This window comes from Salvelinus namaycush, chromosome 16 (assembly GCF_016432855.1).
Source record: "Salvelinus namaycush isolate Seneca chromosome 16, SaNama_1.0, whole genome shotgun sequence".
Classification (NCBI taxonomy): Eukaryota; Metazoa; Chordata; class Actinopteri; order Salmoniformes; family Salmonidae; genus Salvelinus; species Salvelinus namaycush.
The window spans coordinates 16204981-16222179 of NC_052322.1; the positions used below are offsets into that span (position 1 = coordinate 16204981).

General features: G+C 41.7%; 1 protein-coding gene across 1 annotated transcript; it reads left to right on the top strand.

Annotated features, from left to right (window-relative positions):
• The first annotated feature begins 13203 nt into the window (after positions 1–13203).
• On the top strand, positions 13204–16944 carry LOC120060658 (teashirt homolog 2). Its single transcript, XM_039010047.1, has one exon. It carries the CDS (start codon positions 13214–13216, stop codon positions 16250–16252), a length of 3039 nt encoding a protein of 1012 aa, XP_038865975.1. The 5' UTR covers positions 13204–13213; the 3' UTR covers positions 16253–16944.
• Positions 16945–17199: the final 255 nt, after the last annotated feature.

Below are 17199 nucleotides of genomic sequence, written 5' to 3' on the forward strand. Positions count from 1 at the left end.
TTCAATTTTTTTGCAAATGTTTTAAACATAATAACAGAAATACCTGATTTACATAAGTATTCAGACCCTTTGCTACGAGACTTGAAATTGAGCTCAGGTGCATCCTGTTCCCATTGATCAACCTTGAGATGTTTCTACAACTTGATTGGAGTCCACCTGTGGACATGATTTGGAAAGGCACACACCTGTCTATATAAAGGTCCCACAGTTGACAGTGTATGTCAGAGCAAAAACCAAGCCATCAGGTCGAAGGAATTGTCCGTAGAGCTCCGAGACAGGATTGTGTCAAGGCACAGATCTGGGTAAGGGTACCAAAAAATATCTGTAGCACTGAAGGTCCCCAAGAACACAGTGGCCTCCATCATTCTTAAATGGAAAAAGTTGGCCGCACGGCCAAACTGAGCAATCGGGGGAGAAGGGCCTTGGTCAGGGAGGTGACCAAAAACCCGATGGTTACTCTGACAGAGCTCCAGAGTTCCTCTGTAGAGATGGGAGAACCTTCCAGAAGAACAACTATCTTTGTAGTACTCCACCAATCAGGACTTTATTGTCGAATGGCCAGACTGAAGCCACTCCTCAGTAAAAGGCACATTACAGCCCGCTTGGAGTTTGCCAAAAGGCACCTAAAGGGCTCTCAGACAATGAGAAACAAGATTCTCTGCTCTGATGAAACCAAGATTAAACTCTTTGGCATGAATGCCAAGTGTCACGTCTGGATGAAACCTGGCACCATCCCTACGGTGAAGCATGGTGGTGGCAGCATCATGCTGTGGGGATGTTTTTCAGCAGCAGGGACTGGGAGACTAGTCAGGATCGAGGGAAAGATGAACGGAGCAAAGTAGAGAGACATCCTTGATGAAAACCTGCTCCAGAGCGCTCAGGTCCTCAGACTGGGGTGAAGGTTCTTCTTCCAGCAGGACAACAACCCTAAGCACACAGCCAAGATAACACAGGAGTGGCTTCGGGACAAGTCTCTGAATGTCCTTGAGTGGCCCAGCCAGAGCCCAGACTTGAACCCGATCAAACATCTCTGGAGAGACCTGAAAATAGCTCCCATTCCAACCTGACAGAGCTTGAGAGGATCTGCAGAGAAAAATGGAAGAAACTCCCCAAATACAGGTGTGTCAAGCTTGTAGCGTCATACCCAAGAAGACTTGAGGCTGTAATCGCTGCCAAAGGTGCTTCAACAAAGTACTGAGTAAAGGGTCTGAATACTTATGTAAATGTGATATTATTTTTTAATAAAAAATAAAATAAATTGCAAACATTTCAAAAATTCTTTGCTTTGTTAATATGGTGTATTGTGTGTAAATTGATGAGGAAAACCCCGAATTTGAAACATTTTAGAATAAGGCTGTAACGTAACAAAATGTGGAAAAAGTCAAGGGGTCTGAATACTTTCCGAATGCATTGTATGTCTGGAGTGAGATGAACCAACACCGGCCTTTTTATTTCGTATTGTATTATCACATGTTGAATACTCTCTGATATGATATATGTTATTGAGAAAACACACTGTATCACTATACACATCATATAGAAATGGCCAAAATATAATTGAATTGATTTCATTTTGGAACATATTCCAAAAGGATTCAAACCAATTCCTCTGTGTAGAATGAAAATATATCCACATATATAAAAAGACATATGCAATCAAATGACCTGGTTAAATTATTGTGGACCTTTTAATGAGTTTGTATGTGGTAGAACTGCTGGGCATCATAAACTCCCAGTCCAATCAGACAAGTGTAGAATAGATTGTCACATCCTCCTCCTATCAGCCAGTGGCTCATAAAAGCTTTGAACAAAGGCCTAATCTGTACGAGGCAGTGGTCCTTTAAACGATGGCCCACTTTCCCCTACCTTGCTTGCCTGCCTGCCAAGCCACGCAAACATTCCTGACTGACATTCAATCAGGGAAATTTGAACCGAAGCAAGATGGTCTTTTATTAGTTCCTCCCTGTTTGCTTGACTGGTCAGCTCCAATATGCGAGGGTTGAGTGGCGTACATTAAGATGATGGGTTCTCTCTCTGATAAGGGTGAATGAGGGGTAAACTGCTATTCTGCAGAAAGGAACCATCAGACCTCATCATGTCGCTCCTGGAGAGCCATGTCACAAGCTCTTCAAAAACCAAGTGACAGAGAAAGTAGAAAGCTGCAGCACTGGGCTGGACTGGGCAGCAGCTCTCTCCCTTTCTCAAATACAAATGTAGTTGTTTTTTAAGTCAATTTAAATGCAGTTTAATAATTAAACTCAGCAAAAAAAGAAACGTCCTCTCACTGTCAACTGCGTTTATTTTCAGCAAACTTAACATGTGTAAATATTTGTATGAACATAACAAGATTCAACAACTGAGACATAAAATGAACAAGTTCCACAGACATGTGACTAACAGAAATTGAATAATGTGTCCCTGAACAAAGGGGGGTTCAAAAGTAACAGTCAGTATCTGGTGTGGCCACCAGCTGCATTAAGTACTGCAGTGCATCTCCTCCTCATGGACTGCACCAGATTTGCCAGTTCTTGCTGTGAGATGTTACCCTACTCTTCCACCAAGGCACCTGCAAGTTCCCGGACATTTCTGGGGGGAATGGCCCTAGCCCTCACCCTCCGATCCAACAGGTCCCAGACGTCCTCAATGGGATTGAGATCCGGACTCTTCGCTGGCCATGGCAGAACACTGACATTCCTGTCTTGCAGGAAATCACACACAGAACAAGCAGTATCGCTGGTGGCATTGTCATGCTGGAGGGTCATGACAGGATGAGCCTGCAAGAAGGGTACCACATGAGGGAAGAGGATGTCTTCCCTGTAACGCACAGAGTTGAGATTGCATGCAATGACAACAAGCTCAGTCCGATGATGCTGTGACACAGCGCCCCAGACCATGACGGACCCTCCACCTTCAAATCGATCCTGCTCCAGAGTACAGGCCTCGGTGTAACGCTCATTCCATCGACGATAATCGCGAATCCGACCATCACCCCTGGTGAGACAAAACCGCGACTCGTCAGTGAAGAGCACTTTTTTGCCAGTCCTTTCTGGTCCAGAGACGGTGGGTTTGTGCCCATAGGCGACGCTGTTGCCGGTGATGTCTGGTGAGGACCTGCCTTACAACAGGCCTACAAGCCGTCAGTCCGGCCTCTCTCAGAGACAGTCTGAGCACTGATGGAGGGATTGTGCGTTCCTGATGTAACTCGGGCAGTTGTTATTGCCATCCTGTACCTGTTCCGCAGGTGTGATGTTTGTATGTACCGATCCTGTGCAGGTGTTGTTACATGTGGTCTGCCACTGCGAGGACAATCAGCTGTCCGTCCTGTCTCCCTGTAGCGCTGACTTAGGCGTCTCACAGTACGATCATTGCAATGTATTGCCCTGGCCACATCTGCAGTCCTCATGCTTCCTTGCAGCATGCCTAAGGCACGTTCACGCAGATGAGCAGCGATCTTTCTTTTGGTGTTTTTCGGAGTAAGTAGAAGGGCCTCTTTAATGTCCTAAGTTTTCATAACTGTGACCTTAATTGCCTACCGTCTAAGCTGTTAGTGTCTTAACAACTGTTCCACAGGTGCATGTTCATTAATTGTTTATGGTTCATTGAACAAGCATGGGAAACAGTGTTTAAACCCTTTATAATGAAGATCTGTGAAGTTATTTGGATTTTTACGAATTATCTTTGAAAGACAGGGTTCTGAAAAAGGGACGTTTCTTTTTTTGCTGAGTTTATGTTGACAATTTTTTCTGTTCATAATTAAATTTAGTTTTCTTTTTTCTAAGAAAGGATATTTAGCATTTGCCAGAAACTAAAATCCTTGAACTTGGAGAGCAGTGCCACTGCCATTGAGGCAATATTCACGTGGTTCCATCCATGTTTTTTGGGAAGGGGTGTAAAACCTGAGAGCCCTGAAAGGGTGGCCCCCCTCTTCTGGTGAGATGCAACATGAAGCAATAGTACTGCCTGTGTGGCGGTGGCAGGCAGGCGGCATGGCGGCTGGCGGTAGCACCGTGGCACGCTCAAAATGATGACTTAGGTGCTGGAGTGCAGATTGGAATGCTCTCCCGCCGCTCACTTCCAATTAGGCAGCGGGCCGAGTGATGCGTCTTGGAGCAGAAGCTTCTAGCAGCCAGGCATCAAAAAGAGCAGCGTCGCTCAGTGACATCATGGAGGGAGGGACAGGACTCCTGGAGCTACTGTAGGATGGCAGCCACAGCTTGATGTGACTAAGTAAGAATTGTGATTAATATCGATGGAGAGACAGGGACACACTAGCAAATACGAGCATTTGTATTTTGTAACATGAAAATCCCAAAATCTAAAAGATAAAATCTCCAAATAAAATCTCGCTACTATTTTTCTCTTACAGCATTGTAACACAGCCGTCTTACATGCTGACCAGAACGCTCGCTCGCGTGCGTCCGCGTGTGCCATAGCATGCATGTTGATTTTGTCCGCCAACACCAGACGCGATCAGTACACGCAGGTTGAAATATCAAACCGAACTCTGAACCAATTATATTAATTTGGGGACAGGTCGAAAAAGCATTAAACATTTATGGCAATTTAGCTAGCTAGCTAGCTTGCTGATGCTAGCCAATATTTCCTGAGATCTAAACATTGGGTTGTTATTTTACCTGAAATGCACAAGGGCCTCTACTCCGACAATTAATCCACAGATAAAGGGGTAAACCGAGTTTGTTTCTAGTAATCTTTCCTCCTTCTTTTTTGGACTTTATATTGCAGTTGGCAACGAACTTTAAGGTGCATTACCACCACCAACTGCAATGGAGTGTGGACCTCAGTTCATCTTTCAATCACTCACGTGGGTATATGTTCCTAAAAACCATTGAGGAGATGGGAGAGGCGGGACTTGCAGCGCGTTCTATTTTAGCACCTGGCCACGCAGACGCTCGTTGACGCGCACGAGCGGTGTGGGTGCAATGATTGAATAACATGTATGTGTACATTTATTTTGAAACGCTCCGAACGCGACGCGAGCAGTGCGGTCAGCATGTTAGGGTTGTGATGTGTTATAGACATTATAAAAGAGGCTGCTATCAAGGTTGTAGAGTCACGTTTTCAAGTAGTTTTTACTGTCATTAATGAACAGAATGTTGGTTTGTGAAAAAAAACATTCTTTGATTAATTGCCATAATTATTGTGATCACTTTTGCCCAAATGAACAGCCAGATGGTAGGATATGGTGTCATATCTGTGATCCTATCATATTAATCTGGGTATGAGTCCTTCCCAGTACATCCTGCTGCCTTAAGCAAAATTCACAGTCTGCCTTTCTTCACATTGTCCATGTTGTCTGGTTTGAAATGGTAAGGTTCTCTATTTGAGTATATTAGACTATTAAATATTTAATGTGCGGGTGTATGAAAGCAAGGCATTTATCTGCATGAATAGCCCCTGTTTAGTGAAGTAGGTAATGCGCTTTAAGTAACATCCCTTTCATGCATACAAAAATTAACACTAATCTCTGAGTCGTATGGTTTTGCACTGCGGCAGTACCCTCAGAGAGATCTTAACATAACCACTTTGTGGAAAGGTAGATAGGTTTTTAAACTCCTTTTACAGCATTTAAACCACTGTATGACTGCATCTTATGGTTGTTGGTAACATAACAGTGTTGTTCTGGGTATATCTATGACTGTGGGGTTGACGTATTGTATCTCACTATATAAACCAGCTGGGGTCATGAGGAAACGCTTAACACATTAGGCTAGGTGGTGAGAAAGGTCATAAAAGTTATTTAGGCCTACTGAATTCACAATTAAATAATAAAGATAAGTGTTTTTTATATATTTCGTATTACCTTCCAGTAATAATTAATAAGAGACAATAACTTACTGTAAGTTCAATTATTATTTCCTTATTTTATAGACAGTATCCTTCACTTGAGGGAGTATTTGTCTTCTATCTTGACTTGAAACAATGAAGGAAAGTATTTACAGAGTTCACTGCTTTACAACAATGTTACGGTATGTGATCAGTTAAGAATTAACTCATGCAATGTCAGCCATGTATCCTGCTCTCAGATTGATCTTGATAAACAGCGTACTGTAACACCTGACTTTACCTAACTGACATCTCTGTCAAATATTACATCTCTGGCATGTTGGGCTCAGATAGTTTTATGATTGCCTTGTGCATCCAGCAGAAGTTAATACTGTACAAAATGATGACTAACCTTGTAAGTGTCAGGGTTTCCGTTAGCCGGACAGCACGAGAGCTGCTGCTACAGTATCTTAAACATCAAATGCATAGGCAGTAGAAGACAAGCTTCTTTAGTACATTACACACCACTTTGCAATGAGCTGGATGCAGTATGCATTTTGAAAACATATTTAATTGTTTGAAACCTGAATGTTTCACTACATATTATGAGGCATGTCTTACCTTGCTTCAAAGTAGCCTAGCCAAAATCATATCCATGGAGGAAATGATTTCATATCAACTTTCTTTCATTGTCCAGTAGCCAAAGGCACAATCCTAGTCATATTAGCAACCAATGCTAGTTAGTTGTTGCATATTAGATCTCTCCTCTCTCTGAATATATAACAGATATTTTAATCTCTGTCACATGAAACCGCTTGCATGTGCGATGCGCTTTTGACAACGGGGTTTTCCCAGTAATTACATTATTGAACGAATATTCACGTGTAGCCTACTGCTTTGCGCACGTTGCTTTCCCTTGTAATATGAAGAACTAATAGTTTATCAACATTTTATGCTAAATGTTCTGATTTGTTGCATCAGACTCTTTATGTTGCCTAGGCCTACTGGTTGTATGAATTTGGGATCTATCGTCCCACAACTGTCTCAAAGTCTGTTTGGAACAGGCTATATCTTTCTTGACAAGCTGACCAATAGAATAGGTAAACTTTTCTACTATGGGGGATAGTAGACTGACATAGGCTGATTTTGCTGTTCGTTTCGTGTCTTGTTGGCTGAGGAAAAGTAAATCTGGACAGTCATTCTAACACCTTCAAAGTGAGCATCAGAATTCGGTAAGAAAGACCTCACATCGTTGCATCATCAACTTGCATGTTCTGTTAATATGAATTACCATATTCTAAATGTGATTTCTGTCATTCTGAGCACCGTGGGTGGACGCCATAATCAGGTTACGCACCCAATACATATGGGTCTAGTACATTTCTCAAATGTCCGGTAAATTAAAGTGCTGCGGTAAATGTCCGGCGCCACATTTTCCTAACGGAAACCCTGGTAAGTGCGTAGCCATCTTGCAGACAGTATGACGTCAACAACAAAAGTATAGTTTTAGTAGATCTTTGATCAAGATTAAAGTACAGTGTGTTTGGCCCCCCACAGACTCGTTTTGAGTAGTGTGTCTCCCTCCAAACTTCTGAGCCCTCCAGCTCTATAGGATTCTGAAAAGCAACCTACAACAAACCTTACTTACTTTAATCATATAGGCAGGTATATCTCTCTGGTCACCCCCAAAACCAATTCTTCCTTTGGCCGCCTCTCCTTCCAGTTCTCTGCTGCCAATGACTGGAACGAACTACAAAAATCTCTGAAACTGGAAACACTTATCTCCCTCACTAGCTTTAAGCACCAGCTGTCAGAGCAGCTCATAGATTACTGCACCTGTACATAGCCCATCTATAATTTAGCCCAAACAACTACCTCTTTCCCTACTGTATTTATTTATTTATTTATTTTGCTCCTTTGCACCCCATTATTTCTATCTCTACTTTGCACATTCTTCCACTGCAAATCAACCATTCCAGTGTTTTACTTGCTATATTGTATTTACTTCGCCACCATGGCTTTTTTTTGCCTTTACCTCCCTTATCTCACCTCACTTGCTCACATTGTATATAGACTTATTTTTCTACTGTATTATTGACTGTATGTTTGTTTTACTCCATGTGTAACTCTGTGTTGTTGTATGTGTCGAACTGCTTTGCTTTATCTTGGCCAGGTCGCAATTGTAAATGAGAACGTGTTCTCAACTTGCCTACCTGGTTAAATAAAGGTGAAATAAATAAATAAATAAAAAATATAGCAAAAATCTATGGTGACAGCAAATTAGAAGGCTCATTTACGAGTATATCAACAACAGTCTTCCAGAGGTTGGGGTGAAGATTGGACTCTAGCAGGCTGAGAGATGTCTGTGGATTGCTTCGCTTGCCTGACCTGCTTTGTTAACGTGTAGAAGCTACGTTCTTATGTGGGACACCGTAGACGGACGGGCCTGCTGTGTTTTTTTTCTTCTTTTCGTTTTTCTTTTCTAGCATGGCATAAATCCGGGAGATGAAAATGTCACGGAGCAGGTTCATTTTGCAAAGAGGTTTTGATTGCAATGTGCGTGTAATTGATTGTTCCAAGGACAGGGGGAAATCTAGAAATGTCATAACAGTCCTGCTTAGGTCAGTCCACCGCCAGGCAATCAATGAGAAGTAAAAAGAGATATTGATTTGCGAGCAGGGAAAACTGTAGCTTGAGACAACCGGAGACCAGTTGGGGAAAGTGGCACAGACATGCAGACCTGGCACTTGCAGATATGAATTACCCAATCTTCTGTGAGATAGTATTTCCTGGGATATTCAGAGTATCGCAGGGTATTACAAGCAAGCTGTCCATTAGCTAACCCCCTCAGGCTGCTCACTCACATTGCCTTGTCACTTTAATAAGGGAAATGTTGACCTTCCATGGGATAAATGTTGATATCTTTGCCATTACAAAAGTTAATAGCAGGCTAATAGTGGACATTGAATACTGTTACTGGGGAAGCATACTGACACATTTCTGCACTCTGATTGTCCTGTGTTGAGAGTAGATTGAAGGAAAAACGTAAGGATTTAGTGGTACATTTGAAAATGTTTAGTATTGTTGTCCATTCAGTATAGCTTTAACAGAAAACAAATAATTCCTGTAAGTATGAGAACATGATTTCTTATACTACTACTACCACTGCCCATTCAGTTAGCTGTGCTCTCAACATTGAGTCAAATTGCACTTGACTCCCAAACCGGCTGCCACTCCTGGATATTCAGGCCTTGTTGTGCCAGGAGTTTGTTCAAACGGATTAGTGTTATTATCACTAGCTGATTTATGATGGACACCCTAGGTTTTTTCACCTCTGCATACTCCTGTCTGAAGCTATACATTTGTAGTGACACAGATTGGAGGCTTTACAGGGGTTTATGACATGCTAAATCTCATTCCTGGCGTGCCAGCCCTCTTATTTTGTAAGCCTAGTTGAACTGAATGCTGCCTTTAACATACTAAAGTCACAACATTTGGTCAGTAGGCTTAGTTTGAAGTTTAGGAATAATGAATAAAAGTCATAAAAATTATCCTAAAATGTACTTGTAGTATTACGTCTGGTATTTTGACAGTTATAATTCTATAACTACAGGAATTATGTTGACAATCTATTGCTAGTGTAGGATATTCCAATGTTCTATTGCTACACATGTATTCTCTTCATGTCAGAGATGAGGTCTTGTAGACTGGCCCTAGCTTACACAATGTCTCTGCCCTTGCATTTGATCTTGCATTGAAGAGTCATGCTCCTTGGCATCAACCAAGGGTTGGCAAACTGGAGTGGTGAATAGTGTGAGTAGTGGAAGTAGACGTGTGGGTGGAGTGACCCCTGCCAAAGTTTAATTGGTGCCTTTAGATGTATAGAGCTTCTGATCTAAGGGGCAAAATGGCAGGAATTGCTGTTAATTGTGTCAATGTCATCTGGAAATATATCCATAGTATAATGAGTGATTATGCTAATGTTATATGGCAATTTCTGTGGATATATGCCTGTCAGTCTTGTCAGTCAAACCATTTATTGGGGAAACATTTTTTGTATAATTATTATTTAATAAACTGCAGGTGATAATCTGTATCATAATGTGTGCATTTAGTCAACACCAATCAAAAATAAAATTACATTATCTTGATTAACTTTTTGTTTGTATAGCAATACTGGATTTCATAGTGCTCTATGGCAGGGTAGATAAAGCTACTTGAACATGGTAAATCGTATCATCTAATTGCCATGAAATAACAATTTATTGGATGTGCGTCCGCATGCTCCATTGCTGTATGATTGCGGAGTGTCTCTTAGTTAAATATTTATTCATGCTAATTCCTAAACCATTAATTAGTTATAAGAGCTTGCTATTTCCATAAAGTATCCCATGAAGAAGAAAATCAGTTTAGCTATATCTGCAATATGTCACCAGTATACTGTATTACCGCCTCAAATAATCATTCAAATGTAAATGTTACATATGGATGGATATTTTACAGAATCATGAACATGCACGTTTGTCGTGGGAAACTTAGTTATACGGTAGGGCATCATTACTCCATTGATTGTCCATAGGACCATGCTTGACAACCTCCTTGAAACTTGACTTGATAATGCACATTTTATCAGTCAATGTTCAGTTATGGAAGACAGAAATAAAAGGTTCTACAATAATTTGAACTTGGCAAAAAAGCTATGCTACATTGACTTCTGTCCATAGTCTCTCTCAAGATTTTCAAAAGAGAAGACATAAACTAGAAGCTTGTCATAGCCGATAGTATTCTCGTTTTTCACTGAAAACTATATATAAAACTATCAATAAAACATGTCTCTGTACTCTGGCAAAACTCACTCCCTCTTCACCCTGGAAGAGGGTGTTTTTGAGACCATCAACGATCTCGGTTGGCCAATCCAGAAATCTCTCCTGCGGTAGATCAGGGTCACAGCGCATTGGGGAACCTCTGGTGTGCTGCATGGCTCCTTGTTCACAAAGGCCCCATTCTGCATGTTTGTTTTGAAAGGCTGAGTCCCATCTCCATCTTCATCCATTAGCTGGCAAGGAGTTCACCTCCAGGGTTTCTCCTGCGGCACTTGTGAAATATTGATAGAAAAGGCTTATTTTCAGAATGCGAAGGAGGATGACATTCTACATTCTATGGGCCGACCCAGTGTACTGAGTGCTACTTACATTCAACATTCCACTCCATAGAGTGCCCCTAACTCAAAATAAAAAATATTACCCACATGAAATGCATAAGTGCCTGGACAAGGCCATTGTGTCCTATTTATACTTAACTAAAAGCACATCTGCCATAACTTCTCCCAAAATGCACATTTTCAAACATGAATTCGAAGAGGACATAACGGATTATATACTGAACAAAAATATAAACACAACATGCAACAGTTCAATTTAAATAAATAAATTAGACGCTAATCTATTGATTTCACATGACTAGGCAGGGGCTCAGCCACGGGACCACCACCCACTTGGGACCAAGGCCCGCCCACTGGGGAGCCAGGCCAGCCAATTAGAATTAGGTTTTCCCTACAAAAGGGCTTTATTACAGACAGAAATACTCCTCAGTTTCATCAGCTGTCCGGGTGGCTGGTCTCAGACGATCCCGCAGGTGAGGAAGCTGGATGTGGAGGTCCTGGCCTGGACTGGTTACACATGGTCTGTAGTTGTGAGGCTGGTTGGAGGTACTGATAAATTCTCTAAAATGGTGTTGGAGGCAGTTTATGGTAGAGAAATTAACATTCAAGTATCTGGAAACAGCTCTGGTGGACATTCCTGCAGTCAGGATGCCAATTGCACGCTCCCTGAAAACTTGAGACATCTGTGGCATTGTTTTATGTGACAAAACTGCACATTTTAGAGTGGCCTTTTATTGTCCCCAGCACAAGGTGCACCTGTGTAATGATCATGCAGTTTGTTCAGCTTCTTGATATGCCACATCTGACAGGTGGGTAGATTATGTTGGCAAAGGAGAAATGCTCACTAACAGGGATATAAACACATTTTTTTGTGTGCGTATGGAACATTTCTGGGATCTTTTATTTCACCTCATGAAACATGGGACCAACACTTTACATGTTGCGTTTATATTTTTGTTCAGTATATATGACAAAGCTGACAAACTGCATATACTGTAAGATGTCTCTTCGAAAGTGTTGTGACTGCTGTTGATGTGTTCTGTGTATCCATATTGTGGATTGGCAACATTTAAGAGGCAACTTAATCAACAGAGAATATTTTGATTGTATTGTGTTGATTATAGTTTTGCTGATATTACCTTTTGACTAACATATCCACCAACCTCATCAAAATAGCCTAATATGCTGTATCACAAGTAATACAAATTAGATGATGGTTACTGATTTAAAAATACTGTTGTTTAATTATCACTTAATTGATGTAATAGCATTTGTGCCCTATGAGTGTGAACGAACAGGTGAATAATGAAATAGATAATTGCTGTTTACGAGACTGTCAAGGGCAATATAACGAAGTGACAGGTTGCCAGTAATCTCTCGGTATTTTAGATAATGATCTAGTTATACTAAGTAAATCCATTTTCAAACATATTACTGTTTCTTTGCTGTGATTAACAATATAATTTGTTAATAATTAGCCATATTTAGGTTTTATTTAGCATAAAGCGTTTACATTTGTCTGTCAACACAAATGAAGTACTTTGTTACAGACACTCTGTGACCACTTAAATGGAGAAATTATATATTTTAGCCAAAAAAAAAATGAAATTGAAGTAAACACCTCTCATTTTGCAAGGCTCAGGCTTTTTAATTTATTAATAGAACACTTGTGGGATATTAGACTATCTATGTCTGTGTAATTTGCTGCAACACAATCTGGTAGATCCACGCATGGCAAAATATTATCCAAGAGAGAAAGCTTACATTTTTTCATTGCAGTTTGGAGACACTCATCACTTTGGAATAGGCCATTTGCAAAAACACTTAGTAAAACCCCAGGAGAAATCAATTGCATTTTGTCAGTCATTGGTCAAACGATTGTTGTAAACATCTCAACATGAGGCAGGGAAACCTTTGACACAGCACTAAGTCAATGGCCCGCCGTGAATCACAAGGAGCTGTTTGACCACCAGCAGTTTGTTAGTACAGGCATTATGTCCGTCCATATCGTTGATCCTCTCAAGTAGCTCTGGCCTGCATTGTGCAGCATTGTGTGGATTTTCCAGTTTTTCAAAAATAGCTTGCATGTTTTACATTGGAACTATTTCAAATGCCTTGTAATGATTGCAAGGCAAATCATTTCCTTCTCCCAATGGCGATTTCTTACTATTATTAGCAGACTTGTACAGAGTAATAAGAAATGGTCACTAAATTGAATCTCTTCTCTCTCCCTCTCTGTTAGTATATGAGCCTGATGAAGATGGCATCATGCAAGAGACCATCCCTGAGGATGACAGAGAGAATGACACTCCAACTGAAGAGGAGGGTTCTGAGAAGACGAGTCCCAAGGCCTCAGAGGACAAAGAGATGGACAACAAAAGCAGTAACAGCTACAGCAACCAGAATTCCCCCGTCAGTGTCCTTTCCAATCAAGAGGCCGAGTTGGAGTCACGCCTTAGCGACGCCAGCGATAGACTCTCGCTCTCAGACTTCAAAATGGCCTCACCACCTGAAAGTCAGAAAGTCGAGGAGAGCAGCGGTTCAAAACACAAGGATGACATGCACAGCAGTCTGGAGAGAATGAGGGCTGCGTATGCTAACTTTCTCTCAGATTCCTACTGGACAGGGATTGGGATGGACTTGAAAATTGGCAAAACACCCAGCAAAGCCAACTGTGACAGCACCAATGGGAGCACCAAGAGTGAATTTGACTGGCACCAGGATGCACTCTCCAAAACCTTCCAGCAAACACAATCCCCAAGGCCTGTGTACAAACCCAACCTCTTCAGCTCGGTCCACCTCTACAGACAGAGCAGCAAAGCAGGTGGGACGGGGTTCACAGGAGCAAGTCGATTCAAGTGTAAGGACTGCAGTGCTGCCTACGACTCTATTGTGGATTTAACAGTGCACATGAACAAGAGCGGACATTACCAGGACAACAACCACGGCAAACCGAGCAATGCCTCCACATCCTCCAAATCAAGAAAAAGAAATTTGCAAGACATGGAAGGGAAAGACGATGCACAGAAAGTTCTGAAATGTATGTTCTGTGGCCATTCTTTTGAATCCCTTCAGGACTTGAGTGTCCATATGATAAAAACAAAGCATTACCAAAAAGTGCCTTTGAAAGAACCAATCCCAGTACTCTCACCCAAATTACTGCCACCAGCAAAGAAACGGGCCTACGAAGCCAATAGACCTTGTTCTCCTGATTCTACCACAGGGTTAGCTGGTTACAGCGAGGCCCAACGGTCCGCGGCTATTTCAAATGCTAACAGTAATCGTTATGGTTATCAGAATGGGGCTAGCTACACTTGGCAGTTTGAGACATGCAAGTCTCAGATTCTGAAATGCATGGAGTGTGGGAGCTCACATGATACCCTGCAACAGCTCACCACTCATATGATGGTCACTGGACATTTCATAAAAGTTACAAACTCAGCCTCTAAGAAGGGGAAACAGTTAGCTCTGGATCCCTTGGTTATAGAGAAGATGCAGGTATTAGCTGAGCCTCTTGCTAATGAAACTGAAGGTGATAAAGTGTCTCCAATAACTGCTTCCCCAGGGGACAGTGAGAAAGATAACCAGAGGGAAGGCACATTGGACAAAATTGAAGAAAGTCAAGTGAAGGATGACAAGGATGAGAGTAAGGATCAAAAGGCAGGGGAAGGGGCATTTAAATATCCATATCTCCGCGAGGAGGATCTGGAGCAGCAGGGATCATCAGGTGGAGGAGGGGATATCCTCAAGTCTTTAGCCAACACAGTGGCCTCTGCAATCAACAAGGCTCAGACTGGGACCCCCAGTTGGAGTGCCTACCCCAGTATCCATGCTGCCTATCAACTCTCTGGGATCATCAAGAGCAGCAATCCCTTCTCAGCGTCTCCCCCTATTCAGCTAAAGCAGACATTCAACCACAAGCTCAGATCGATCGCCCCAAAGGGGAAGTTTCTTCAGGGTGCTGTGGGAGTTGAAACTCAGAAGGGACAGCAACAGCATCAAAATGCGGACATCAAAAAAGAAAAGGTTGGCATTAGCGATGGTAAAGAAAGTCAGAATATTAAGTTTGATCTGGTGGAGAATGATGACAGCGATTGTCAGGACAATTTCTCTACCTCTTCAAAGCTTGAAGCAGACTGTCTGAATGAAGGGAGTGATGCGATCAAAGGGAAGTTGAGCCCAGATTTCTCAGACAGAGGCAAGACACCAAGCCCTCCTGCCAGCAATGGACGAAGCGCTACTTCAGAGCTTGTCAATGACACCCCAGAAATACTGTGCATAAACCCTCTAAGTGCACTGCAGTCAGTTCTGAACAATCATTTGGGTAAAGCAAATAAGCCCACCAATTCAAGATCTGAAAACAGTCAACTCTCTGCTTGCTCTCAATTTATATTCGCTGAACTCAACCGGAGTATGGAGAAACCAGCAGTGGTGCAGGCTACCCCTGCTAGGAACAGAGTTAACAATGCCTTTCTGTTTACTGGCAATGATCAGCCAATAGACCTGACAAAATATAAACCTAACAAGCCAAGTTCCTCACATCTACGGCCATCTGCTCCAATGCCACAGAAACACGCTCTGTCTGACATTGCTGACATGGTCAAGGTTCTTCCTAAAGCCACCACACCAAAATCATCCATGCCATCGAGGATACCCACCATGAAACTGGAAACAGACGTGAGACGCTTTGAGGATGTGTCGGCTGAGGTATACTCGGTTCATAAGCGTAAGGGAAGGCAGTCGAACTGGAACCCCCGGCATCTTCTCATCCTCCAAGCCCAGTTCGCCTCCAGCCTCTTTCTGACTTCTGAGGGCAAGTACTTACTCTCAGATCTTGGTCCTCAGGAACGAATGCACATCTCCAAGTTTACTGGACTGTCCATGACAACCATCAGCCATTGGTTGGCCAATGTGAAATACCAACTTAGGAAAACAGGGGGAACCAAGTTTCTGAAGAGCATGGACACTGGCCATCCGATCTTCTACTGCAATGACTGTGCTTCCCAGTTCAGGACACCACCAGCCTTCATCTCACACCTGGAATCACACCTAGGGTTCCAAATCAAAGATATGTGCGAACTGCCTATCGAACATCAGACGAAGGTAGAGAAGCCAGAACTGTCTAAGGCTCTCAGTTTCCGGGCAACAGAGACGCTAGTCACTGAGGAGGACGTTGACGCTAAGTTCAAATGTAAGCTGTGCTGTAGGACATTTGCTAGTAACCATGCGGTTAAACTCCATTTGAGTAAAACTCACAGCAAATCCCCTGAGAACCATTCACAATATGTGGAAATGGACAAAGAGTAGGAGTTGTTCATTTTTGCTAAATGTTTTGTTATTGATTTTTAAAACACGGGTCAGATATTTCAACCATATTTCCAGTAGCATTGTGTAGTATGCATAATGATTGAAAACATTTAATTGAAGATGACATGGACACACTGGCTAGACTAAACCCTAAAATGTTAAATAATACACCAACTTATACCTTTGCACCCTGCTCAAATGCATCACCAGTAATGAAATGTATTAATGCTTGAAACACAATTGCTGATGTTTGCATGCAATAGCTATGGCTATGACTACTATTTATTTGTATGATATGTCAAGTTTCAGTTGTATTATTTCAAAGACAAAGTAATGGGTAAATTGTAATTTTTAACTCCAATGATACCTGCATAAATATGCAGTTTTTTAAACAGGTAGCCAGACACATGTTAACACATTTACTGAACTGTACAGTATATTGCTATGTAAAAATGTTTTGTGTTGCAATGATAGAACAGAAACGCACTTTAATAAATGTTAAATCACCAGTTTAGGCTCAGATTCTGTACATGAACCCAACACATTTAGACAGGTTGGAAACAAGGATGTCTCACATGTAAAAGACACCAAAAAAATGAAGACAAAAAAATGATTAGTGTTTCATGTTAAAAGGATGACAGTGAGACAAATGATACCTGCATCTTTTTTACCAACTGAAATAAAGACTTAACATTTGCTACCAGCCTGTGTTCATTTTAAGTTTGCACGAATCTCCTGTATGTCTCCTGAAATAGATTAACAATATATGCATAGACCAACGTGTGGTTGGGAGTGACTGTGTTCTTCATAGCAATTAAACATTTCCTTTTGCTCTCTTATTTCACAGCTATACAATTAATTGCCTGCTAAATTCATAGACATTTTACACAATGAATCAATTGTTTTTCAAGCAATCAAGTCCATCAATTACCACCACCCTTCACCAC